General features: G+C 48.6%; 1 protein-coding gene across 1 annotated transcript in view; it reads left to right on the top strand.

Annotated features, from left to right (window-relative positions):
* Positions 1-22,706, top strand: part of LRP1B (LDL receptor related protein 1B) — a 564,327-nt gene that overhangs the window by 434,107 nt on the left and 107,514 nt on the right. Inside the window, exons 44-49 of the mRNA XM_038750885.1 lie at positions 6,296-6,488; positions 7,121-7,246; positions 9,960-10,088; positions 11,330-11,449; positions 15,962-16,084; positions 19,207-19,326. Of these exons, the coding sequence (XP_038606813.1) occupies positions 6,296-6,488; positions 7,121-7,246; positions 9,960-10,088; positions 11,330-11,449; positions 15,962-16,084; positions 19,207-19,326 (811 nt within the window). The remainder of the gene's footprint in view (positions 1-6,295; positions 6,489-7,120; positions 7,247-9,959; positions 10,089-11,329; positions 11,450-15,961; positions 16,085-19,206; positions 19,327-22,706) is intronic.

Genomic DNA, 22,706 nt, shown 5'->3' with positions numbered 1-22,706 from the left:
ATTAACAATAGTAATGCCAATAATAATGGTATTCAGTAAACAGTGTGTGCTAAGGGTTGGGGTTTAAAATAGATAAGCAATTTGGAAACATTCCCTGCCCACATGTGGTTCACCATCTACCTTATTCCTATTCCACAGATGAGAAACTGAGGCCCAGAGAGGTTAATTGATTTGCCCAAAGTTATTCGGCAAGGCAAGGGCATAACTGAGACAAGAACACCAGTCTTCTGACTTTCCCCTAGGCCACCTTCCCTTCCTGGTATTACGATGACAATAATACTGTCATTATTATCATTATCGTTATGGTTATTATTCTCTCCAGGGGAGGAATGACTTCTGTTTTGAAAGTCCATCAATGAGCAGAGAATGTCACAAAGGACTTTGTGGGGACAGAGAAGCAAGGCACACATGTCTTGCCCTCAAGGAGCTTCCAGTCTGATTGACAGGAGAGAGCTGGAGGGGAAAGTGGAGGAATCCTGCCAAGCTTTATTAATGGCACCTCTCTCCAAGAGGTCTTCTCTGACTAAGACCTCTTTTCCTTTTCTTCCACTTCCTTCTGTGTTGCCCTGACTTTCTCCCTTTATTCATCCCCACTCCCAGTTCCACAGCACTTATGTAAATATCTGTAGTTTATTTACTTGAATTCTGTTTCCCCTTCTAGTCTGTAAACTTGGTGTGTGTAGGGAAAGTGTCTTTATATTGTACTCCCCCAAGTACTTAGTGCAGTGCTCTGCACACAGTAAGCACTCAGTAAATATGTTGACTGACTATGTCATTGATTCCACAGCCCTTGGAAGCCCACAGTGGGAGTCTCCTGGGTGTGGGTAATGATCAGGACAGCCTAGGTAGCTGCTCCAGAAAAGCAGCATGGCATAGTGGATCAAGCACGGGCTTGGGAGTCAGAAGGTCCTGGGTTCTAATCCCGGCTCCACCGCTTGTCTGCTGTATTACCCTGGGCAAGTCACTTCACTTTTCTGTGCCTCAGTTACCTCATCTGTAAAATGGGGATTGAGATTGTAAGCCCCACGTTTGACAGGGACTGTGTCCAACCCAAGTTGCATGTTCTCCATAGTCTCTGTGTGACCAATGCCAGAATTTGCCCATTGTTGGGTAGGGACCGTCTCTATATGTTGCCAACTTGTTCTTCCCAAGTGCTTAGTACAGTGCTCTGCACACAGTAAGCATTCAATAAATTTGATTGAATGAATGAATGTATCCACCCCAGTGCTTAGTACAATGCCTGACACATAGTAAACATTTAACAAATACCACAGTTATTATTATCATCATCATTATTATTAGTAATGCAGATCTTGGGACCAGAAAGCCAATTAGACCACCAGCCTATAGCTGTGGTTTTAGATTCTCATTCGTGGTTCACCCAACATGATTTCAGCTGGATGGGACCAAGCTGAGGCTGAGGGAGGTGGAGTGGCGAAGAGGCAGGTCAGGGTGGAAGGGCAGGCTGGTAGGATGGCCCCTTGAGATATAATTTTTTTTAATGTTATTTATTAGTGCTTATTATGTGCCAGACGGTGTACTAAGTGCTGGAGTATACACAGGATCATCAGATTGGACACAGTCTTTGCCCCACACAGAGCTCACAGTCTTAATTATATGTTGCCAACTTGTACTTCCCAAGCGCTTAGTACAGTGCTCTGCACACAATAAGCGCTCAATAAATACGATTGATTGATTAATTCCCACTTTACAGATGAGGTAACTGAGGCACAGAGAAGTTAAGTGATTTGCCCAAGGTCACACAGAGATCCAAGCCCCTGCTTGCTGATTGCCTCCTGTGGTCAGAGCACTGAGCTGAGCGCTTGGGAGAGTACAGTGTAATACAGTTGGGAGAAGACATTCCATGCCCTCAAGGAGCTTACAGTCTAATAGAAGAGACAGGCATAAAATAGTTGGGCAATATTAGTCTTGAATGGTTTTTGATGCATGCATCAATTAATCAATGGCATTTACTGAGCCCTTACTGTGTACAGAGAACTGTACTAAGTGCTTGAGAGAGTATGATGTAACATTTGATAGATCCATTCCCCACCTACAGAAGATACATTGTAAATGGCACTTTAAAAGCATAACTTACCAACTTTCATCACAATATCTATGTATTTCTTCTCACTTCTGGTATTGACTCCAGTTCAGCTGAGCACAGCACACAGTTAACCTCCTATATCATCACCCTGTTTGTAAGTCTGGGATCGAAATAAAGAATATGCCATGGTTAGTGTATGGTTTGCCAATTATTCCAGCGATGCTGTGAAAGCCTACAGTGAATCACGCTTTCAAGTACCACTTAAAGTTGATTTTTTTAATGGATCTCTGTCGAATGTTAATAAAGTTTCAGCAGACCAAGGCCAGGCTGAACATCCTATTTCTTTAATACAGAAATTTGGTCTCCACTGGAAAATTACCTGGACAATTCAAGTTTGTCTCAGCCCATTTTTCAGTTCTTACTAGAGTGCTCCCAACAGATATTCCTTTTTCAATGACTTGATATTTCTGACCAAAAAAGCCAGGAAATATGCCAAGCGTTTTGGAGACTACAGTACAGTAATGTTGGTAGACAAGATCCCTTTCTCTGTTCTCTCCTCTGAGCACCCTCTCCTTTCCCTGCTCCCCCTCCTCCAAGCCCCTTAACCCCATCTCCTCTTTCTTATCTTCTATCTCCCCTCTTTCCATCCAGTGGCTCTTTCCAGGTTCTCTGCCTGGCCCTGAAATCCCCATCTTCTTCCCTCACCGTTGCCTTTGTCAAGGCTGAGTCCTTGAGGCAGGACTAGATCAGGCAGGGAGCCAGTGTCTGTGGCTGCCAGGAGGAAACTATGGCCCCCTCTCCACCCTACGGGCTCCACAGGAACCCACCTTGCCTTCTGTGCCTGGGGATGGGACTCTTTGGCAGTACCACTGTGAGCATTGCCCCAGGCTGACTGCCCACACCACTCCTGGATCTGCCCTTACCACTCACAATCCGCACACACCAGTCCAGTCTACCCACACCGCTCCCAGTCTGTCCATACCTCCCACCTGCCCATATCCCTCCCACCTGCTGTGAAAGTTTCATGGATGTGTCTTCCCTAAAATGTATGCCCAAACCCTTCCCCATTTAGTTTCATGTATGCTCCTTTGAGGAGGAAAAGTGTGCTGGTGTGTGTCGGCCTGAGATTTTAGTTTTATCAATCTCATATAGCCTCCCTTTGAATCACCAAGGCTGAGCCTCCCCATGTGGAAGCTCTCAGCTGGATCATGAAATAAAGATAATCTTTCATTGGTCATGCGCAACCCAGACAGGACAGAGGACAAATGCAAGTCATCCTTCACTCCTCGATAGTTCCTCACCTCTATGCTCTGGCCCCTGAAATGTATCAGGTGTCAAAGGCGTTCTGGTTCAGCTCTCCTGGTGATATTCCTTCTGTCTGACATGTTCTCTCTTTGGAAGATTGCACACGTATCTGTGGGAAGCTTAAGATGTACATGTGTTAATAAACTCAGGCTGCTCTTCCCCTGGCTCTCTTTTGATCTCCCTGTCTTCTCCAGATCCCTCTCTATTAACCGTATACAGGAAGAAATCAGAGAACGGTGGTGCCTTGACAGAGCCAAAATGGTTCCTTATTTGTTATTAATTAGTTTCCCATTGGCTCATCACTCTAAAATTGTGTCATGAGGCAGGTTAAAGAGGCAGTCTGGACCATCAACAATATCCCTCGGTGTTCTCTGAGGTTATTCTGGTGCACGTGACTGTACTTTGTGGGTGGAATAATGAAGCACAGGGCTTACATCTCATAGGCAAACCATCACAATCCTATTGTGATCAATCTAATCAAATGTATTGAGTGCTTATTGGGTGCAGAGCACTTTACTAAGCCCTTGGAAGAATACAGTATAACCATGTTGTGGACATGTTCCCTGCCCACAATTAGTGATCATATAGAACTCTGCATACAGGCCGCTCTGCTCTTCACCTCCTGCAATGAGAATGGTCTGGTCCATCTCTCTCCATAATAATAATAATAATAATAATAATAATAATAATAATAATAATTTTGGTATTTGTTAAGCACTTACTATGTGCAAGCACTGTTCTAAGCACTGGGAAGGATACAAGGTCATCAGGTTGTCCCACGTTGGGCCCACAATCTTAATCCTCATTTTACAGATGAGGTAACTGAGGCACAGAGAAGTTAAGTGACTTGCCCAAAGTCACCCAGCTGACAAGTGGAGAAGCTGGGATTTGAACCCATGACCTCTGACTCCCAAGCCCGGGCTCTTTCCACTAAGCCACGCTGCTTTTCTGCAAGGTGACCAGGTCTGGGTCTGTTCAAAATTAAATTACAAGTTCCTTGAGGACAGAAACTAATCCCAAACCTTGAATGAAGCAGATGGTTAATCAATGTTTCTAGACAGTATTGACTATAACAGTGACAGTGATTGGGAAGATGATGGTCATGACTGTAAGCTCCCCTGTAGACTTGCTGTGAGTTCTTTTGTGGGTAGAGATCACATCTCACAACTCTATTATATTGTAATAATAATGATGATGGTATCTGTTAAGTGCTTACTAGGTGCCAGGCACTTTACTAAGCTCTGGAGTAGATACGAGTAAATCGGGTTGGATGCAGTCCCTGTCCCACATGGGGCTCACCGTCTCAATTCCCGTTTTGCAGTTGAGGTAACTGAGGCACAGGGATGTGAAGTGACTTGCCCAAGGTCACACAACAGAGAAGTGGCAGAGCATGGATTAGAACCCATGACTTTCTGATTCCCAGAACCATGCTGCTCTGCACACAGTAAATGCTCAATAAGTATGGATGGTTGACTGACTGATTATGTGGCTTAGTGGCAAGAGCCTCGGTTTGGAAGTCAGAGGACTTGGGTTCTAATTCTGGCTCTGCCACTTGTCTGATGTGTGACCTTGGGCAAGCCACTTCACTTCTCTGTGCCTCAGTTACCTCATCTGTAAAATGGGGATTAAAACTGTGAGGCCCACATGGGGCAACCTGATTACCTTGTACCTACCCCGGCACTTAGAATAGCGCTTGGCACATAGCAAGTGCCTAACAAATATCATAATTACTATTATTATTGTGATGATGACTGAGGGACAGTGGCCATGGTGATGATGACAGTGACCACGGTGATGGTGGAGGTGATAATGGTGATCGTGGCAATGACAGTGACCGTGGCTGTAATGATCCACCATGGTGATAGTAAGAGCGAAGACAGTGATAGTGAAAGTGATAATAATAATAATAATGGCATTTATTAAGCACTTACTGTGTGCAAAGCACATCCTCTCACTTGGTTTGGGGTGTGTTTTTTTCAATTTAAAGCTATGCTCAGGGCTGATGTTGACAGGCATATTCACTGGTATGTTCAGTTGCCTTTTCAGCTCTCACATCCTGATACGCACTTTTACGACTACCAGTATATCTCTGTTCCACCTTCTGCTACCACTCTCTGTTTCCGACTGTCTCGCCCACTGGACTTTAAGCTCATTAAATGCCTAGACCATATCTTCGTTTCTCTAATGTGCCCTCCCAAGGGCTTAGTAATAATAATTAGTAGTATTAATAGTAATGTGGTATTTTTAAGCACTTATTATGTGCTAAGCACAAATCCACTAGCCTTCTTCCTCTTCGCTGCCTCCCCCACTGCTCATCGCTCCTCCTCCTCCATGAAGCTCCCTCTCTATCACTTTCCACTTTGATGTTGTCTCTCTCACCCTCAGCCTCTCGCCCACATCCTGCTTCTGGCCTGGAATGCCCTCCCTCTTCATATCCAACAGTTGATCGCTCTCCCCACCTTCAAAGCCTTACTAAAAGCATATCCCCTCCAGGACTAATCCCTCATTTCCTCTTCTCCCACTCCCTTCTACCTTGCCCTTGCACTTGGATTTGCACCCTTTATTCACCCCCTCTCAGCTCCACAGCACTTAAGTACATATCCGTAATTTATTGACTTCGATTAATGTCTGTCTCCCCCTCTAGACTGTAAGCTCGTTGTGGGCAGGGACTTTGTCTCCCAACCCTGTTATACTGTACTCTCCCAAGACTTCAGTCCAGCACTCTGAATACAGTTAGCACTCAGTAAATACCACTGATTGATTGATTGAAACCGTCTCTCCCCAAGGGGGACTTAAAGGGCATCTTGTCTTGCCTGGGCTCCCACACCAGGGATCCCCAGGTCCTGCTGACCCATGGCTCTGCCAGCCCCAAGGTGAGGGTGGGCAGGCGGGCCAGGGTGGAGGGAGTGCCCACCTCAGCGAACTCTGCCTTTTGTGTTCCAGGTCATTGTCAAGTCCGGGCCGGGCACCTTCCTCAGCCTGGCAGTCTCGGGGAACTACATCTTCTGGTCAGACTGGGTGCGGCGTGCCATCCTGCGTTCCAACAAGTACACGGGGGGAGACACCCGTGTCCTGCGTGCCGACATCCCCCACCAGCCCCTGGGCATTGTCGCCGTGGCCAATGACACCAACAGCTGTAGGTCACGGGCAACCAGTCCCCCTGCCCCGCTGGAACCCAGGCCCCCCAGTCTTCCTTTGCTCTTCACTGTGGCACCCAGTGCCCACCAAATTGGCATCCAGCTTTTGGCCCCCAGGGAAGCCACGATCTCACCTTCAGGCAGGCCAACAGTCCCCGCCCCTGTAAGAGTCAGTCCCATTTTTAAAAGCTCCTCCGCTGTCAGTCCCAGAAACGGACTGTGTCTTGATGAACGTCCGTGGTCCTGGGGAGCCCGGCCAGCAGCAAGGAGCAGGCACTGAACGACTTCAGTTTATGGATTTCTTAATGCAGCCTGGGGATTTGGGGTTGCCGCGTTGACCATCTTTTTCTTTGTCCGGTCCCCAAGCAGTGATTGGCCGGGAGGGCTGGACCTTGGGAAGATCAGAAGAGGGGCAAGTGGGTCAGAGGGAACGAGCAGGAGGCGCACAGGAGAGAGGAGATGGGGCAAGGGGAAACACGCGGTGCAGGGTGGGACCGGATTGTGCCAACCCTCTAGGGACCTGACCAGGGTCTAGCCCTGCTTTCCGAGGCAGTGCCCGTGGCCTTGGGCCTGGAGGGCCAGTCCCTCACTCCCTCAGTTCCAGGATGGCCTTTCCATTCAATAATTTCAGGTGAGCTCTCGCCGTGTTCCGTACTCAACGGAGGTTGCCATGACCTGTGCCTTGTGACTGCTGATGGAAGGGTCAACTGCTCCTGCAGGGCTGAGCGAATCCTGCTCGATGACAACAGATGTGTGAGTAAGTAAGGGGACCCTAAGGGTGGAGGAAGACATGGGGGACATTAAAAATGGGGCATGGGGCGTGTAGAGAAGCAACGTGGCTTAGTGGAAAGAGCACAGGCTTGTCGGTTCTAATCCCGCCTCTGCCACTTGTCAGCTGTGTGACTTTGGGAAAGTCTCTTAACTTCTCTGTGCCTCAGTGACCTCATCTGTAAAATGGGGATTAAGACTGAGCCCCAGGTGGGACAACCTGGTTACCTTGTATCTACTCCAGTGCTAGGCACATAGTAAGCGCTTAACAAATACCATCATCATTATGATTACTCTGGTGCTCTGCACACAGTAAGTGTCCAGCACAGAGCTCTGCACACAGCAGATGTCCAGTACTGCATTATGCACACACTAGGTGCCCAGGTAAGTGGCCTGCACCCAGAGTAGGTGCTTATCATCACTCTCTGCACAAAGTAGGCACCCAGTAAAGTGCCCTGCATCCAGTACTGCACACTGTACCCACCAGTAGGCACTCAATATGCTCTACCCAATACCGTGCTCTGCCCACAGAAGGAACCCAGTTTAGTGCTCTTTAAATAGTAGGAAGTCCTGCTATGCTTACAGCAGGAGCTCATTACCATGGTCTGTGGGCAGTGGCCACTCAGTATGAAACCCTGTCCTTTATAGGAGCCAGTCCAGCGCTCTGTATTAAGTGGGAACTCAGTCCAGTGCTCTGCAAACAGTAGGCGCCAATTATAACACACTGACCACAGTTGGTGCTCGATAAATCCAAGTAAAGAGAGTCTGAGGCAGAAACTGAGAAGCAGTGAGTCCTAGTGGAAAGAGCCTGGGCCTGGGACCAGAGGATCTGGGTTCAAATCCCGGCTCCGCCACACAGGTGTGCTCTTTTGCCTTGGGCAAATCACTTCTCTTTGCCACAGTCACCTCATCTGTAAAATGGGGATTAATATTGTGAGCCCCATGTGGCAAAAGGACTGTGTCCAACCTGATTAGCTTGTATCTACCCCGATGTTTAGTACAGTTCCTGACACATAGTAAGTGCTTAACAAATACCACTGAAAAAAAAATCAGGACTTCCCCTCCCACCCCGCTGCTGCTGAGCCAGGCACCTTGAAGAGAAATCCCCTCATGTGAGTCAGGGTCCCCTTGACCTGGACCAAGGGGCCATGTTTTAGACTGTGAGCCCACTATTGGGTAGGGACTGTCTCTATATGTTGCCAACTTGTACTTCTCAAGGTCTTAGTACAGTGCTCTGCACACAGTAAGTGCTCAATAAATACGATTGATGATGATGTTGATCACTTGCCGGGACTGAAATGGCCTGGCCAATCGCCTCAGTGGCTGGACTTTCCGACAGCCATGCAGGAGGCGACCATTGTGTGGACAAACTTCTGGGCAGGCCCATCTCAGGACAAACTGTAATTGTGTCTGCAAGATCCCTTGCTGAATCTTGATTAGCAAACTTAATTAGCAAAAATCAAATTACCTAGAATGAGAGGAGAGGGTGAGAGAAAATTGCGGGCTAAGACAAATGACTGTGCCCAGGACAGATGAAGAGAATGAAGATGCCACAGTGTCTCATCACGTCAGCGTGCAGTGCAGACAGGGCAGGAGGGGTGGGGTGGGACATGGGGGACAAAGACAGTTTCTGGGGCTCAGGAGGATGAGAGCAGGAGCTAAGCCATGGTATGACAGGAAATGGGTGAGTTTGCCCAGAGGTGAAGAGTGCCAGTGACAACTTCTTCATGCTTTCTGGTGAAACCACACTTTCTAGGAAGCAGCGTGGCATAGTGGAAAGAGCACAGGCCTGTGAGTCAGAGGACCTAGGTCTAATCCCGGCTCCATCACACACTTCACTTTTACCTCATCTGTAAAACGGGGATTAAGACAGTGAGCCACATGTGGGACATGGACTGTGTCCAACCTGATTGGCTTGTATCTTCCCCAGAGCTTAGTACAGTGTCTGGCATAGAGTAAGCACATAAGAAGCACATAACATGAAGCGGTGTGGCCTAATGGATAGACCATAGGCAGGGAAGTCAGAAGGACCTGGGTTCTAATCCCAGCTCCACCACTTGTCTGCTGTGAGACCTTGGGCAAGTCACTTCACTTCACCGTGTCTCAGTTACCTCATCTGTAAAATGGGGATTAAGACTGTGAGCCCCACATGTGACAGGGACTGTGTTCAACCCGAGCTGCTTGTATCCACCCCAATGCTTAGTACATTGCCTGAAACATAGTAATAATAATAATAATAATGATAACATTTGTTAAGCTCTTACTGTGTGCAAAGCCCTGTTCTAAGCGCTGGGAGGTTACAAGGTGATCAGGTTGTCCCACGGGGGGCTCACAGTCTTCATCCCCATTTTACAGATGAGGGAACTGAGGCCCAGAGAAGTTAAGTGACTTGCCCAAAGTCACACAGCAGACAATTGGCGGAGCTGGGATTTGAACCCATGACCTCTGACTCCAAAGCCTGGGCTCTTTCCACTGATCCACCCTGCTTCTCTAAGCATTTAACAAAGACAGCAGTTAATTACCTGATTATCTTGTACCTCCCCAGTGCTTAGTACAGTACCTGACACATAGTAAACACATAACAAACACTATTTTAAAAAAAACACCACCAACAACAAAAACAAACAATTACAAACAAAACAAATGAAAAAAATGACTCCGATGGGGCAGGTGGCCACGAGCTTCTCTGCTTTCTGTTTCAGCTCCAAATTCCTCCTGTAACACGGACACTCAGTTCGAATGCGGCGACGGCACCTGCATTGACTACTGGCTGACCTGCGATGGCACAGCACAGTGTGCGGACCGGTCAGACGAAAGGCCACTGTTCTGTGGTGAGTGTATGAATCGCTACTGACTGCAGCCCCGCAATGGGCAGGCAGGTTCATCCCCTCTCCTGGATGGCAGCCACCCACCTCCCCTGCCCCCCTGGGGCTCCTCACAGCGGGTGGAGGGAACTGATGCTCCAGGACCCCCACTTCCGACCCCAGGCCACGCTCCTCACAGATGGATGCCCTGTGGCCGGGAAGCATTCCTCTCTATCCAAATGGCACCGTCTGCCCTGGCAGCACCTGAGAAGTCTCCGAAAACAGACACATCAAGCCAGTGCAGATTGATGGTGCTCCAGGCTGTGCGGCCTGGTGGACAGAGCAGGAATCTGGGAATCGGGAGACTCTATCCTTGGCCTGCTGGGCAACCTTGGGCAACTGCTCAGCCTCTTTGGACCTTAATTTTCTCATCTGTAAAATGAGGATGATTATCCATTCCTGCCTCTCCCAGCCTCCCATTGGGAAGACCAAATGAGATGACTGACATGAAAACATCTGGGGAAAGGAAAACGCCCTGTCAGTTGGAGGTTTTTATTTTTTAAATAACACCATTTGGACTCCTGGGCAGATCAATATTTGAAGAAAAATGCAGGCGTTTTCCAATTGCCCATGGTCACCTGCTGCTCCTCTGCTTTCTCCTTTGGCGTGACTTCCGTGCCTCGCTCTTGCCATCCTGGCCATCCTGTTTGTCCAGTCCGCTGCCTCCTGGGAGATCGCTCACTTCACTTGCCTTCCCAGTGAGGGGCGATTAGCAGTAGCCGTGTTTGGTGACAGAAGTCATGCTGACCCAGTGTTACCATCATGTCTGTGAAGAATGGTGGTGACTGGGGAACCTTAATGAATTTTCTGCTCTTCCCATTCCCTTGGTCCCACAACAGGCCTCCCAACACCCAGCCCCACACTCTCTCCACTGGCCTGCATTTTCTCATCTAGGAAGTGAAGTGAGAATTGACATCTGCTCCTCTAACACCGGAAACCCCTGAATTTTTCACCTGTGAGAGATGTGAGGGAGGGAAATGTCCCAACAGTCCAGGGTGGAGTTGTTACTGTGGAGCCACCTGGGAATCCGGTGCTGAAATGGAGAGATTGGGAGGCGGAGTTGGGGACAAGGGAGTCCCAGGTAGTAGGGAAGGGGCACGGAAGGAGTGGGAAGAACTCTCAGGTGCCTGCCCTTGAGGGGAAGGGCCACATGACTGACCATCAAGATTCAGCCCGGGGTCACGCGCCTGTATCTGTCCATTCCACAGAAAACCGGAGCTGCCAGAAAGGCTTCCAGCTCTGCTCCAACCGGCGCTGTGTGCCGAACAGCAGGCTGTGCGACGGGACAGATGACTGTGGGGACAACTCCGACGAGCTGGAGTGCAGGGGTGAGTAACCAGCGAGGGTGGGGGGCGGAATGGGGCCGGTGGAGACACAGTTGGGGAGGAAGGCAGGGAGGGTGGCTGAGGGATTGTCCAAGAGAATGGGTGAGAATGGGGAGGACTTGGCAAGGCTCTGTGGGTGAGGAGAAGGAAGATTTGGGTGTACGATCTCGTATAAGGCTCCAGCAGGGCATCCTAGGGTGGGTAGTAGGGTGAACTTCAGTAAAGGCCAGAAAACACCTGGGGCAGCACCTGCCCGGCACAGGAGAGGGGAGGAACACTGAGTACATTTCAGTTATCTTGGCTGTAAAATGGATGGTATCAAAAAAGGAACCTCTAGGCTTTCTCGTGCTGGGGGAAACAGCTGGAGTAAAATTAGAGTCTTTGCCCCAAACCCAGCCCAAGACGCAAACACCGTCATTCCCGGGCCAAACCCAAGGTCCACCCAGCCCAGGACTCAGCCTCTGACAGTGCTGCCAGGACAACAGGAGCCGTGTGCCAGTCACCCTTCTGGACCCCCATCCTCCTGGTTCAGAACAGCCAGTCAACTCCCCCAACTCTCCCCATTCCAACTGTGACTCTCCTCCTCTCCTGTCCATCCATTGATCCAAGCAGTCTCTCTTGAACCTCCACACCTTTCCAAGGGAAAACCTTCCAGAGGGCTGCCACCTGCTCTCTCTCAATCATCGGTTCACCAAAAGAGGAATCATTCTGTCCCTGAGGCTCCGCACTGTAAAATGGCTTCTGAGGGTTTCACATTCTCCAACAACTGGATCCATTGTCTTGTTGGCTAAAACTCACAGGAATTCTAGGCCTGCCCTGATCATTGATGGCTGTAGGAATAGCAAAGAGGCCTCAGTCCCCTGGATCAGCCAGGGTCAGGCGGTCTCTGGAGCTAGAGGGCGGAGGACTCTGTGATCACAGAGCTGACTGCAAATGTGAGAAGCAATGTGGCCTAGTGGCTAGAGCATGGGCCTGGAAGGAAGTCAGAAGGACCTGAGTTCTAATCCTGGCTCAGCTAACTGTCTGCTGTGTGACCTTGGGAAAGTCACCTCATTTCTCTGTGCCTCAATTACCTCATGTGTAAAATGGAGATTAAGGTCATGAGCCCCACCTGGGACGTGGACTTTGTCCAACCTGATTAGCTTGCATCTACCCCAGCGCTTAGTACAGTGTCTTGTATGCAGTTAGCATTTCACAAATACCATTTATAAAAATAACTGCCTGGGGATTGGGTGTACGTCCCCTTGAGAACCAGGCTGCCCACACTGCTCTTCCCGCCCCAGTGGCAGATTTTTATCAGAATCTTTGCAGGATTCTCAGGATGCCCAGGCCAGTGGAAGGGGGTGGTTTCCGGAGCTGGACTGGACCACGGGGATGGGGCACAGTGGAAACACCCACAGGGCACAGCGACATGGGCAAGATGGCTCCGTCCCTCAGTGACACTGAGGCCTTCTCAAGGGGTGGTAATAATAATAGTAATTATAATTTTGGTACTTGTTAAGCACTTACCATGTGCCGAACACTGGGCTATGTGCTGGGGTACATACATGGTAATCAGGTTGTCCCACATGGGGCTCACAGTCTTAATCTCCATTTTACAGATGAGGTCACTGAGGCACAGAGAAGTTAAATGGCTTGCTCAGGGTCACACAGCAGGCAAGTGGCAGAGATGGGATTAGTACCCATGTCCTCTGACTCCCAAGCCTGTGCTCTTTAATAATAATAATTATGGTATTTGTTAAGCGCTTACTATGTGCCAAGTGCTGGGGTGGATAATAATAATTATGGCATTTGTTAAGCGCTTACTATGTGCCAAGTGCTGCGGTGGGATTAGAACTCACATCCTCTGACTCCCAAGCCTGTGCTCTTTAATAATAATAATTATGGTATTTGTTAAGTGCTTACTATGTGCCAAGTGCTGGGGTGGATACAGGGTAATTAGGTTGTCCCACGTGGGGCTCACACTTTTAATCCCCCATTTACAGATGAGGTAACTGAGGCACAGAGAAGTTAAGCAACTTGCCCAAGGTCACACAGCAGACAAGTGGCAAAGCCGGGATTAGAACTCACATCCTCTTACTCCCAAGCCTATGCTCTTTCCACTGAGTGACTCTGCTTCTCCTCCCGTGTGGGGTACATCCTCCAGTGTGAGATATCTTTGCCAGCCTGGACTTCCATCATCATCAATCGTATTTATTGAGCGCTTACTATGTGCAGAGCACTGTACTAAGTGCTTGGGAAGTACAAATTGGCAACATATAGAGACAGTCCCTACCCAACAGTGGGCTCACAGTCTAAAAGGGGGAGACAGAGAACAAAACCAAACATACTAACAAAATAAAATAAATAGAATAGGTATGTACAAGTAAAATAAATAAATAAATAGAGTAGTAACCAGAACCTCGGTGGAACAGGAGACCGGGCCCAGCCAGTCCACAATATTAATAACAATTATTATTACTATTGAATTGTGTGTTATATACTTATTGTGTGCCAAACACTGAAGTAGATACAAGATAATCAGGTGGCACACAGTCCCTGTCCCACATGGGACTCACAGTCTAAAGAAGAGGAAGAAGAGGCTTTGAATCCCCATTTTCAGAGGCGGAAGCCTAGGAACAGACTAGTTAAATGACTTGCCTTAGGTCACACATCAGGCCAGAGGCCGGGCTAGCATTAGATCCCAGGTCCTCTGAATCCAAAGTCCAGGTTCTTTCCATTGGGCTTTGCTGCCTCTCACTTGATTTGACACAGTGATCTGATCTTAAGTCTTATTGTCAAAGAGTGCTGTCAACTCCAGCCTGGCTTTGAGCCTGGAACAATCTCCACTTTGGGGCAGGAAGAGAGTCATAGCAGATGCCTCAGTTAGGTGTGTAGGACCGTGCAACACCTAGGCATGATGTTGCTTCCCTGGATTATTCCAGCTGAAAAGTTCCCTTTTATCTGATGCATATATATATATATATATATATATATATATATATATTTACATCCCTGATGTTTGTTAGTCATTCTCTAACACTCCTAGAATACTCCTTAGAAAAAATGTTTTAGTCATTCTCAGTTGTCCTGGTTGTTCTAATAATAATAATAATAATGATGGTATTTGTTAAGTGCTTGGGGGATATAAGGTGATCAGGTTGTCCCATGTGGGGCTCACAGTCTTAATCCTCATTTTACAGATGAGGTAACTGAGGCACAGAGAAGTTAAGTGACTTGCCCAAGGTCACACAGCTGACAAGTGTTGGAGCTGGGATTCGAACCCATGACCTCAGACTCCCAAGCCCATGCTCTTCCCACTGAGCCACGCTGCTTCTTCTACATGGAGAAATACTTTTCTTTTGGTTTTTCCAAAGATTTGCACCAAAAAAACACCTGTTTCTGTCTCTCAAGAAAGTAGCATCAGAAACAACTGGAATGTTTAGCTCAATTCTTCCCAATTTTGAAGGGCCCAGAATTGCAACTCTCTGGAATGGCTTGAGCCCAGGATGGACTAATCTCAGCTCACCACCATATCTCCCTCTGTCAGCCCTGTGTGCCTGGCATGTGTAGGGATGGGGAGGAAGCGGGGGGCAAGGAAAGCTGATGGCCCAGTTCTAATCCCACCTAAAATCATGCACTGGTCACCTTGTGAAGAGTGATGATGAAAGGGCTGCCACATCCTAGAAAGGAGAGGATGAAGCTGAAGAACGAAGCAAGGAGGGCAACCCAGATGATGAGGAGATGGAACAATTTCTGACAGGATAGGGTTAAAAAGATTAGGTCTTCTCAGACTGGAAAATTGAAGGCCTAGAGAAGAAATGATTCAGATTTATCAAGTCGCGAAGGGTGTTTCCTGAGCAAACAGGGAATCGTGGGTCCCCAAATCCCCTCAGGAACAGGAAACAAACAGCAAGGGTTGAGGAAGGCATGTACCAAACCAATCAAAGGAAATGAATCTTCCCCCAGTGGATAATAAACAAATGGAATTAATTCCTCCAGGGAGTGATGAGGTCAAAAATAGCAGCAGTTTCACGAGGAGTTTGGATAAATCCATGATAAAGAGATCCATGTTGGATGGTCCATATCAACCAGGAGGGCAACCACAACACGCTTCTTCCAAATATCCTGGTGCCACTGTTGGAGACAGAGTCCTGGACTGGGTGGACCGACCCAGGAACGGCAACGCTTAAGTTCTGCAAACATTATAAGCCTTCAAGATAATGGGGGAGCTGGGCTTGTTAGTTATTAATTCAATTTTAGGGAAATTATGGAACAACTTCACTATTCTAAACTGGCGGGGCACTTTAAAAGTACGGCTCCTCGTATCTTTTCTAAGACCGGTCTGAGATTTGGTCTGGTCTCCAGATGATCTTAAACCAGAATGTGTTACAGCACTGATTCCAACATTCTGTGAAATCACACCTCTTAGGGGATACTGCAGAAACCATCGCACCCCCTTTTTAATTTTATCTGCAAGGAGATCTGGTGGCTTTGAATGACACCATTGACGTTGTATTCTATATTTTATCACAGTTCGAAACAAACACAAATGTGAAGACAATTATTTTGGTTGTCCTAGTGGGAGATGCATTTTGAACGCCTGGTTATGTGACGGGCAGAAAGACTGTGAAGACGGGGTTGATGAAGTCCACTGTGGTGAGTTGTTTTTCCAATATGTCCCTGGCTCTTGCCTTCCTCGCTGCTCAGCCGTTTGGGGGTTTTTTAGCACAGCGGGCGAGTTCCAGAGTATCCACAGTCGGCAGCCGAACATTTAGCATCGAATGGCTCATATCGGCAGTCTTTGTGACTTCTGGGCAGAGTAATGCAACATTTTCTATGGAAACAAAAGCCCACACTCAGTGCTTTCTGATTGTTTTTAGCACAAAGAAAATGGGTCGAGAGCCGCCGACAGAGTAGAACATGATTAAAAATGGATTTCTACAGAAATGTCAAACTTTCCCCAAAGTAAATGTCATGATGAAATGTGGAGATAGAGTCTGTTTGATTAAGATGCCGTCTACCTTACTATTACAGCCGGGATCTCCACCAGGCAAACACGAGGCTTTAAAAAGTAGATTACGAGGATTCAGACTGCTTTGAAATGAAGCTGTCCAGTGAGGCAGGTGTCTTGTTTTGGTGAAAACCTGGGGGTCAGAGTTAGTGCTTTGCACATAGTAAGCGCTTAATAAATGCCATTGTTATCCCCTGTGGTGTGGCTTACATGAGGCCCTCATCTGGGCCAAACTCCTCTCTGCTGACGGGGTCTATCAAGGAGTTGGGTCCCAGAGACATTTGCAATTGTATCATTCTGTCTGGGGAGAGTTACCCAAGTGATGGGTTTGAACGCCTAAATCCCTCTCTGTTGCTGCTGTTCCAAAGCCTTCTGTGCCACCTTGGTGGAATTTGGGTGTTATTCGCTACTCTGTTTTCCCCAGAGTGGTCTTGTCTTTCTTGGGAAGGGGATCTGGTGGCCAGGACAACAGGAAGAAGGGTTTTGGCCATGTCCATGCAGCCTGACTGGGGTCCCCTTGGGGTCTGCATTCTTTCCAGACCCACTCAGCTGCTTCCCCCTTTGAAGTGGCAGGCTAACTAGAGACCTCCCTCCTCGCCCCGCTCCTACCCAACCCTGCCTTCCAAGGAACCCTCGCCACCGTCCCAGAAAAACCAGGCCTGGATAGCCTGGGCAGTCAAATGGGCGAGATCGGGGATTCCACTGTAGGTCCCCGATAGCTCAAACTTGGGCATCAGAAGAGGACAAAGGGGCCATCCTCCTTGCCTCGCCTACCCCCAGCTTGGCCCAGTCACCCGGGGCAGACCAAGCCGGCCTTGCACACGCTCAGAGGCACCGCAAGTTGGTGATCATTTTTTTACCAAACAAAAGCTCCCATGTTCCCATCTACAGAGTATGCAGGGGGTGTGAGCATTCATTCAGTCAGTCATATTTATTGAGCGCTTACTGTGTGCACAGCACTGAACTAAGCGCTTAGCACTGTACTAAGCACACATTCAGGTTATACCACTCCCTTACACATGCATCTGAACCCAATTCTTTTCAAGGGCATCAAAGGGGGAAATGGGAACAACTCAGAGCCCAAAAACTGAGATCTTTTCCAGCCCAGGGAAATCGAAACAATCCATAGTACTTTTTGAATGCCTACTATGTCAAAAGACTGTACTAAGTGCCTGACAGAGTACAATAAAATTAGTCCACACAATCCCTGCCTTTAGGTAGCTTACAGTCTTCTATGTACAAAGCAATGTCATAAGCACTTGGGAGAGGATAATAGAGTAATATTAATAATAATAATGACAGCATTTATTAAGCACTTACTATGTGCAAAGCACTGTTCTAAGCTCTGGGGAGGTTACAAGGTGATGAGGATGTCCCACGGGGGGCTCACAGTCTTAATCCCCATTTTCCAGGTGAGGGAACTGAAATGAAGTGACTTGCCCAAAGTCACACAGCTGACAAGTGGCAGAGCCGGGATTTGAACCCATGACCTCTGACTCCAAAGCCCAGGCTCTTTCCACTGAGCCACGCTGCTTCTTTAGTAGAGTAGTAGACATGATCTCTTCCCTCAAGGAATTTACAGTCTAGAGAAGAAGACTGACACTAAAATCAATTACAGGTAGGGAAAGAGGGAGACTGTAAGGGTAAGAACTTGTGAGCCAAGAGGGGGGTGTGTGCACCCCCAAGGGCTCAGGTGGTGTGGAAGTGCTGAGGTGACAGCTGAGGGGAGCCTAGCAACCAGTCTGAGCTGTGGAAATGGCAGCTGGTATCCCTAGAATGTAAGTGCCACCACACCAACAGGAGAGAAATGGTGGCAGGCCTAAAGTAGGAGGTCTCCCCACTGATTAGGACAATACCTTCCCACAGTCTGTTCTCCAGCCATGCTTTATAGAAAACTCATGTCATGGTTTGGATGCCTAGATCTGTATCGCACACATGTGCATGACGGTTTCCTCTGACACCACAAACACATGTCCAATTGTTTCCTCTAAAATCACACACACACGTGCACAATCATTTCCTCTGACATTGTACATGTGGGCGGGCACAAGTTTCCTCTGAAACCACACACATGTGAAGAATCATCTCCTCTGACATGACACACATGTGCACAATCATCTCCTCTGATATGACACACGTGTGCACTAGCATCTGTTCTGGCACCACAGATATGTGTGTAACCACCTCTTCTGGCACCACACATGTGGGTCACCATCTTCTCTGACATCACAGTGTGCACGACCATCTCCTCTGACACCAGACACACTTGCGCATAGCCGTCTCCTCTGTCACATGTGGGTACGATCCAGTCAGCCACACCTGGGAGATGATGAATGTAAAGCAGGCATAGGAAATACAGGGTCTATTGGATTTTAAAAGGACAATCCCCTTTTGGCAAACCCAGGCTGGGCACCAGAAGACTTCCATCATCCATGGCGGGATGGTTCCTTGCAGAAAAGATCGGGGGCTCAGCTTTTGCTGCAGCTCCACCCCGCCAAACCAGGGGATGGTCAGGAAGACCCAGATCCCGGCTCCACCACTTGTTTGCCATGTGGCCTTGGACAAGTCACTTCACTTCTCTGGGCCTCATTTACCTCATCTGTATAATGGGAATTAAGACTGTGAGCCCCACGTGGTCCAACCCGATAAAATTGTAATAACCCCAACACTTTATACAGTGCCTGGCACATAGTAAGCGCTAAACAAATACCATAAAAAAGACGTGCGCCTGTAATGACAAGCTGCTCGCTTTGCTGCCTCTCCCCAGATTCCTCCTGTTCCTGGAATCAGCTGGCCTGTTCCGACCAGAAGTGCATCTCCAAGCAGTGGCTTTGTGACGGGGAGGAGGACTGTGGGGACGGCTTGGACGAGAGCGATGACATCTGCGGTGAGTGTGGCAGGGTAGGTCGGCAGAAAGCATTGGGGGAGCCCTACCAGAGTCGCCCTATCTTTCTGAACATCGCTCCCATTCCGGGGAGCCAGGACTATATATATATATTTGATGGTATTTGTTAAGCGCTTACTATGTGCAAAGCACTGTTCTAAGTGCTGGGGGGATACAAGGTGAACAGGTTGTCCCATGGGGGGCTCACAGTCTTAATCCCCATTTTACAGATGAGGTAACTGAGGCACAGAGAATAACAGTAATAATAATAATAATGATGATGGCATTTGTAAAGCACTTACTATGTGCAAAGCACTGTTCTAAGCACTGGGGGGGATACAACGTGATCAGGTTGTCCCACGTGGGGCTCACAGTCAATCCCCATTTTACAGATGAGGTAACTGAGGCTCAGAGAAGTGAAGTGACTTGCCCAAAGTCACAAGCTGACAAATGGAGGAGCCGGGATTTGAAACCATGACCTCTGACTCCAAAGCCCGTGCTCTTTCCACTGAGCCACACTGCTTTTGACTGCGGCCCAGGCACCAATCACTGTGCTTCCTTCACTGGGTTCCTCCGCCCATGTCCCGCCACCTTGGCTGACTTTCACCGGAAGTCGTGGAGGCAACAGTTCCGAGCAGGGCTTGGAAAAAGTCAGAGGCGATGGGTCCTGAGGAGGTCCTGGGGGAAGCATGAGGATTATAATAATAATAACAATTATGTGTACTTGTGAAGAGCTTACTATGTACCGAGCACTGTTCTAAGTACTGGGGTAGATACAAGTTAATCAGGTTGAACACAGTCCCAGTCCCCCATGGGGCTCATGTTCTTAATCCCCATTTTACAGATGAGGGAACTGAGGCCCAGAGAAGTGAAGTGACTTGCTCAAGGTCACACACAGATGTGCGCTGGAGCCGATATTAAAACCCAGGTCCTTCTGATTCTCAGGCCCATGCTGTATCCACTCAACCACACTGCTTAGTGGTCTGTTCCTAATGGAGTCCAGAAGGGCCCCCAGCACGCAGTTTTTACAAGATCTCGGTGCCCCTATTGGAGGTGGAGTTCCGGGCTGGGTAGAATGTGGGGCTGACCCGGTAATAATAATAAACAATTAATAATTATGGTATTTGTTAAGCACTTACGATGTGCCAAGCACTGTTCTAAGCACCTGGGGTAGATACAAGGTAATCACGTTGTCCCACATGGGGCTCACAGTCTTCATCCCCATTTTACAGATGAGGTAACTGAGGCACAGAGAAGCCCAAGGTCACACAGCAGACAAGTGGCGGAGCCGGGATTAGAACCCACAGCCTCCGACTCCCAAGTCCGGGCTCTTTCCTTTAAGCCATACTGCTTCACCAGTAATGGATCAGACTGAGGAAAAGTAGGAACAGAGAGGGGAGAGTAAGGACTGTTGGATGGCCCAGACTGAGTCCCTTTGGGGAGAGTCAGAGATGAAGAGGGGTGAATTGGGGTTGTTAAATGACCCGTGCTGGGTCACTGGGGGGAGTCGGTAATTGTAAGGGGGAGGGGTCAGGGTTTTGGGTGGTGTGTCCCTAGCCGTGACAGTGGGTATCCAGGAGGGCAACCAGCACATAGCTCCTCCAAACTCCCTGGTGTCCCTGACAGCAAGACAGTCCAGGGCTGTGTGAGTGAATTGTGGGTCCAATCTAGGTCAGCATTACATTCTCTTGCCCACCTCAAATTCCTGTCACTTCTCCTTCCCAAACCCCAATCTCTCTGTGCAATCTCCACCCCATCCCCGGCACCCGGTAGTCAAACTGTTCCAAGCCGATGGGACAGAGCCCAGTGACCAGGCCCAGGCTCATGGTTTCGTTGAACCTAAAGCCCCGTGTGTGTCTTCCATGCCCCACTGAACACTGTGTCCACGTGGCGGCTCCCCAGCCCCCTGGGTAATCTATCAAACCGGTAAAAAAAAACAAAACCTTCAAACCCCGAAGGCCTTCAGACATACAGAACTCAGTCAGTTTTATAGGTGCCCAAACTCTGGGTAAAAACCAGGCAAGCTGCCACAGCTGGATTTCCCAGCCTTGGCAGGTGAGGAGGTAAAAGTTCTTGAGGATGAACCATTGACCCAAGGCCTGCTGGGCTGTCCCCTGGGAGACTTGGAGCTTCCCCTCAGCCCATGGGGCAGTGCCGTTTGAGGACAGAAACAGGGAAAGAGAGCTGGATGGGAACAGACAGATCGCCTTCCTTTGAGCAACTCAGCTCACTGGTGGTCCCAGCCCTGAGCAATCCAAAATTTGCCCCCAAACTGAAGCTGAAATCCTGGCTATGGTGATGAAAATGTAAAACACCTTTTAATGTCTTCTGTGAAGCAGATCTCACACACCAGGAAAGAGACACAGTAGCGAGGAACAATATAAAAATAATCACTGCGGTAAGCTCACCTCTCTCCCCAGCCAGTGAGGAAGCACCAATTAAGCACTGGTAGCAAAATGTAATTCCTAACAAAGAAAGAGCTCAAGACCCCCATTGCTGTAATGCATAGTACACTGCTCTGCATGCAGTAAGTGCTCAACGAACACCACTGATTGATCAATTGATTGATTGCTGTATTTTTGCTGCCAAGAACCCCAGGAGTGGAGGCCTTAGTGTTTCACCTGAGGCTCTGTTCCCCCTAAAACCCAGCTGTGCTCACACTCACCCTCGCATCTCCCCCAGCCCATCACCCACCATCATCTCAGGCCCCAACTCTCCCTCAATGTGCAGGAGAGCAGGGTAGATCCACCTGAGCTGGAGCAGAGCAGCAGCAGTAGCCAGAGCAGTTAGGAGAAAAACTTCCATTTCTGCTGCCACCAGTAATTATTAGTATTAACTGAGTGCCTACTCTCTGAAGGGCACTATACTGAACTCCTACTGTCAGCAGAGTGCCAATATAGTGCCCTGATCTGAGTATCTACTGAGTGCAGAACACTGTCCTGGGCTCTTCCAGAGGGCAGAGCACTTGTACCAAAGGCCTATCAATGGCAGAGCACTATCCTGGGCTCCTGTTTTAGGGCAGAGCATTGTAACAGGCGCCTATCAAGAGCAGAGCACTATACGGGGCTACTATTGGGTGTAGATGACTGTAAATTGATTGATTAACTGACCGAGCCCTTGGGAGAGTGTAACTGAGTGAGACATAAGAACCCTGCCCTCAGAGAGCTTCTAATCTATCAGAGGGATTAGCTAACACAAGCCATTCTCATCATCATCAGTACTTTTTTTTTAGGATGGAACTTGCCCAGGCCCAGCTCTAAGCACACTGAAGCAGGGAAACCATCTGCTCGGGGTCCTGGTTCACTCCAGACCCCAGACTTCCTACTTCTTCCCCGTCCCATTCCTGTCCAGCTCCCGGTGGATGGACTTCCCGCTCCCGCCAA

Source organism: Tachyglossus aculeatus, chromosome 9, assembly GCF_015852505.1.
Source record: "Tachyglossus aculeatus isolate mTacAcu1 chromosome 9, mTacAcu1.pri, whole genome shotgun sequence".
Taxonomy (NCBI): Eukaryota; Metazoa; Chordata; class Mammalia; order Monotremata; family Tachyglossidae; genus Tachyglossus; species Tachyglossus aculeatus.
This window is presented reverse-complemented; position numbering and strand designations above follow the sequence as displayed.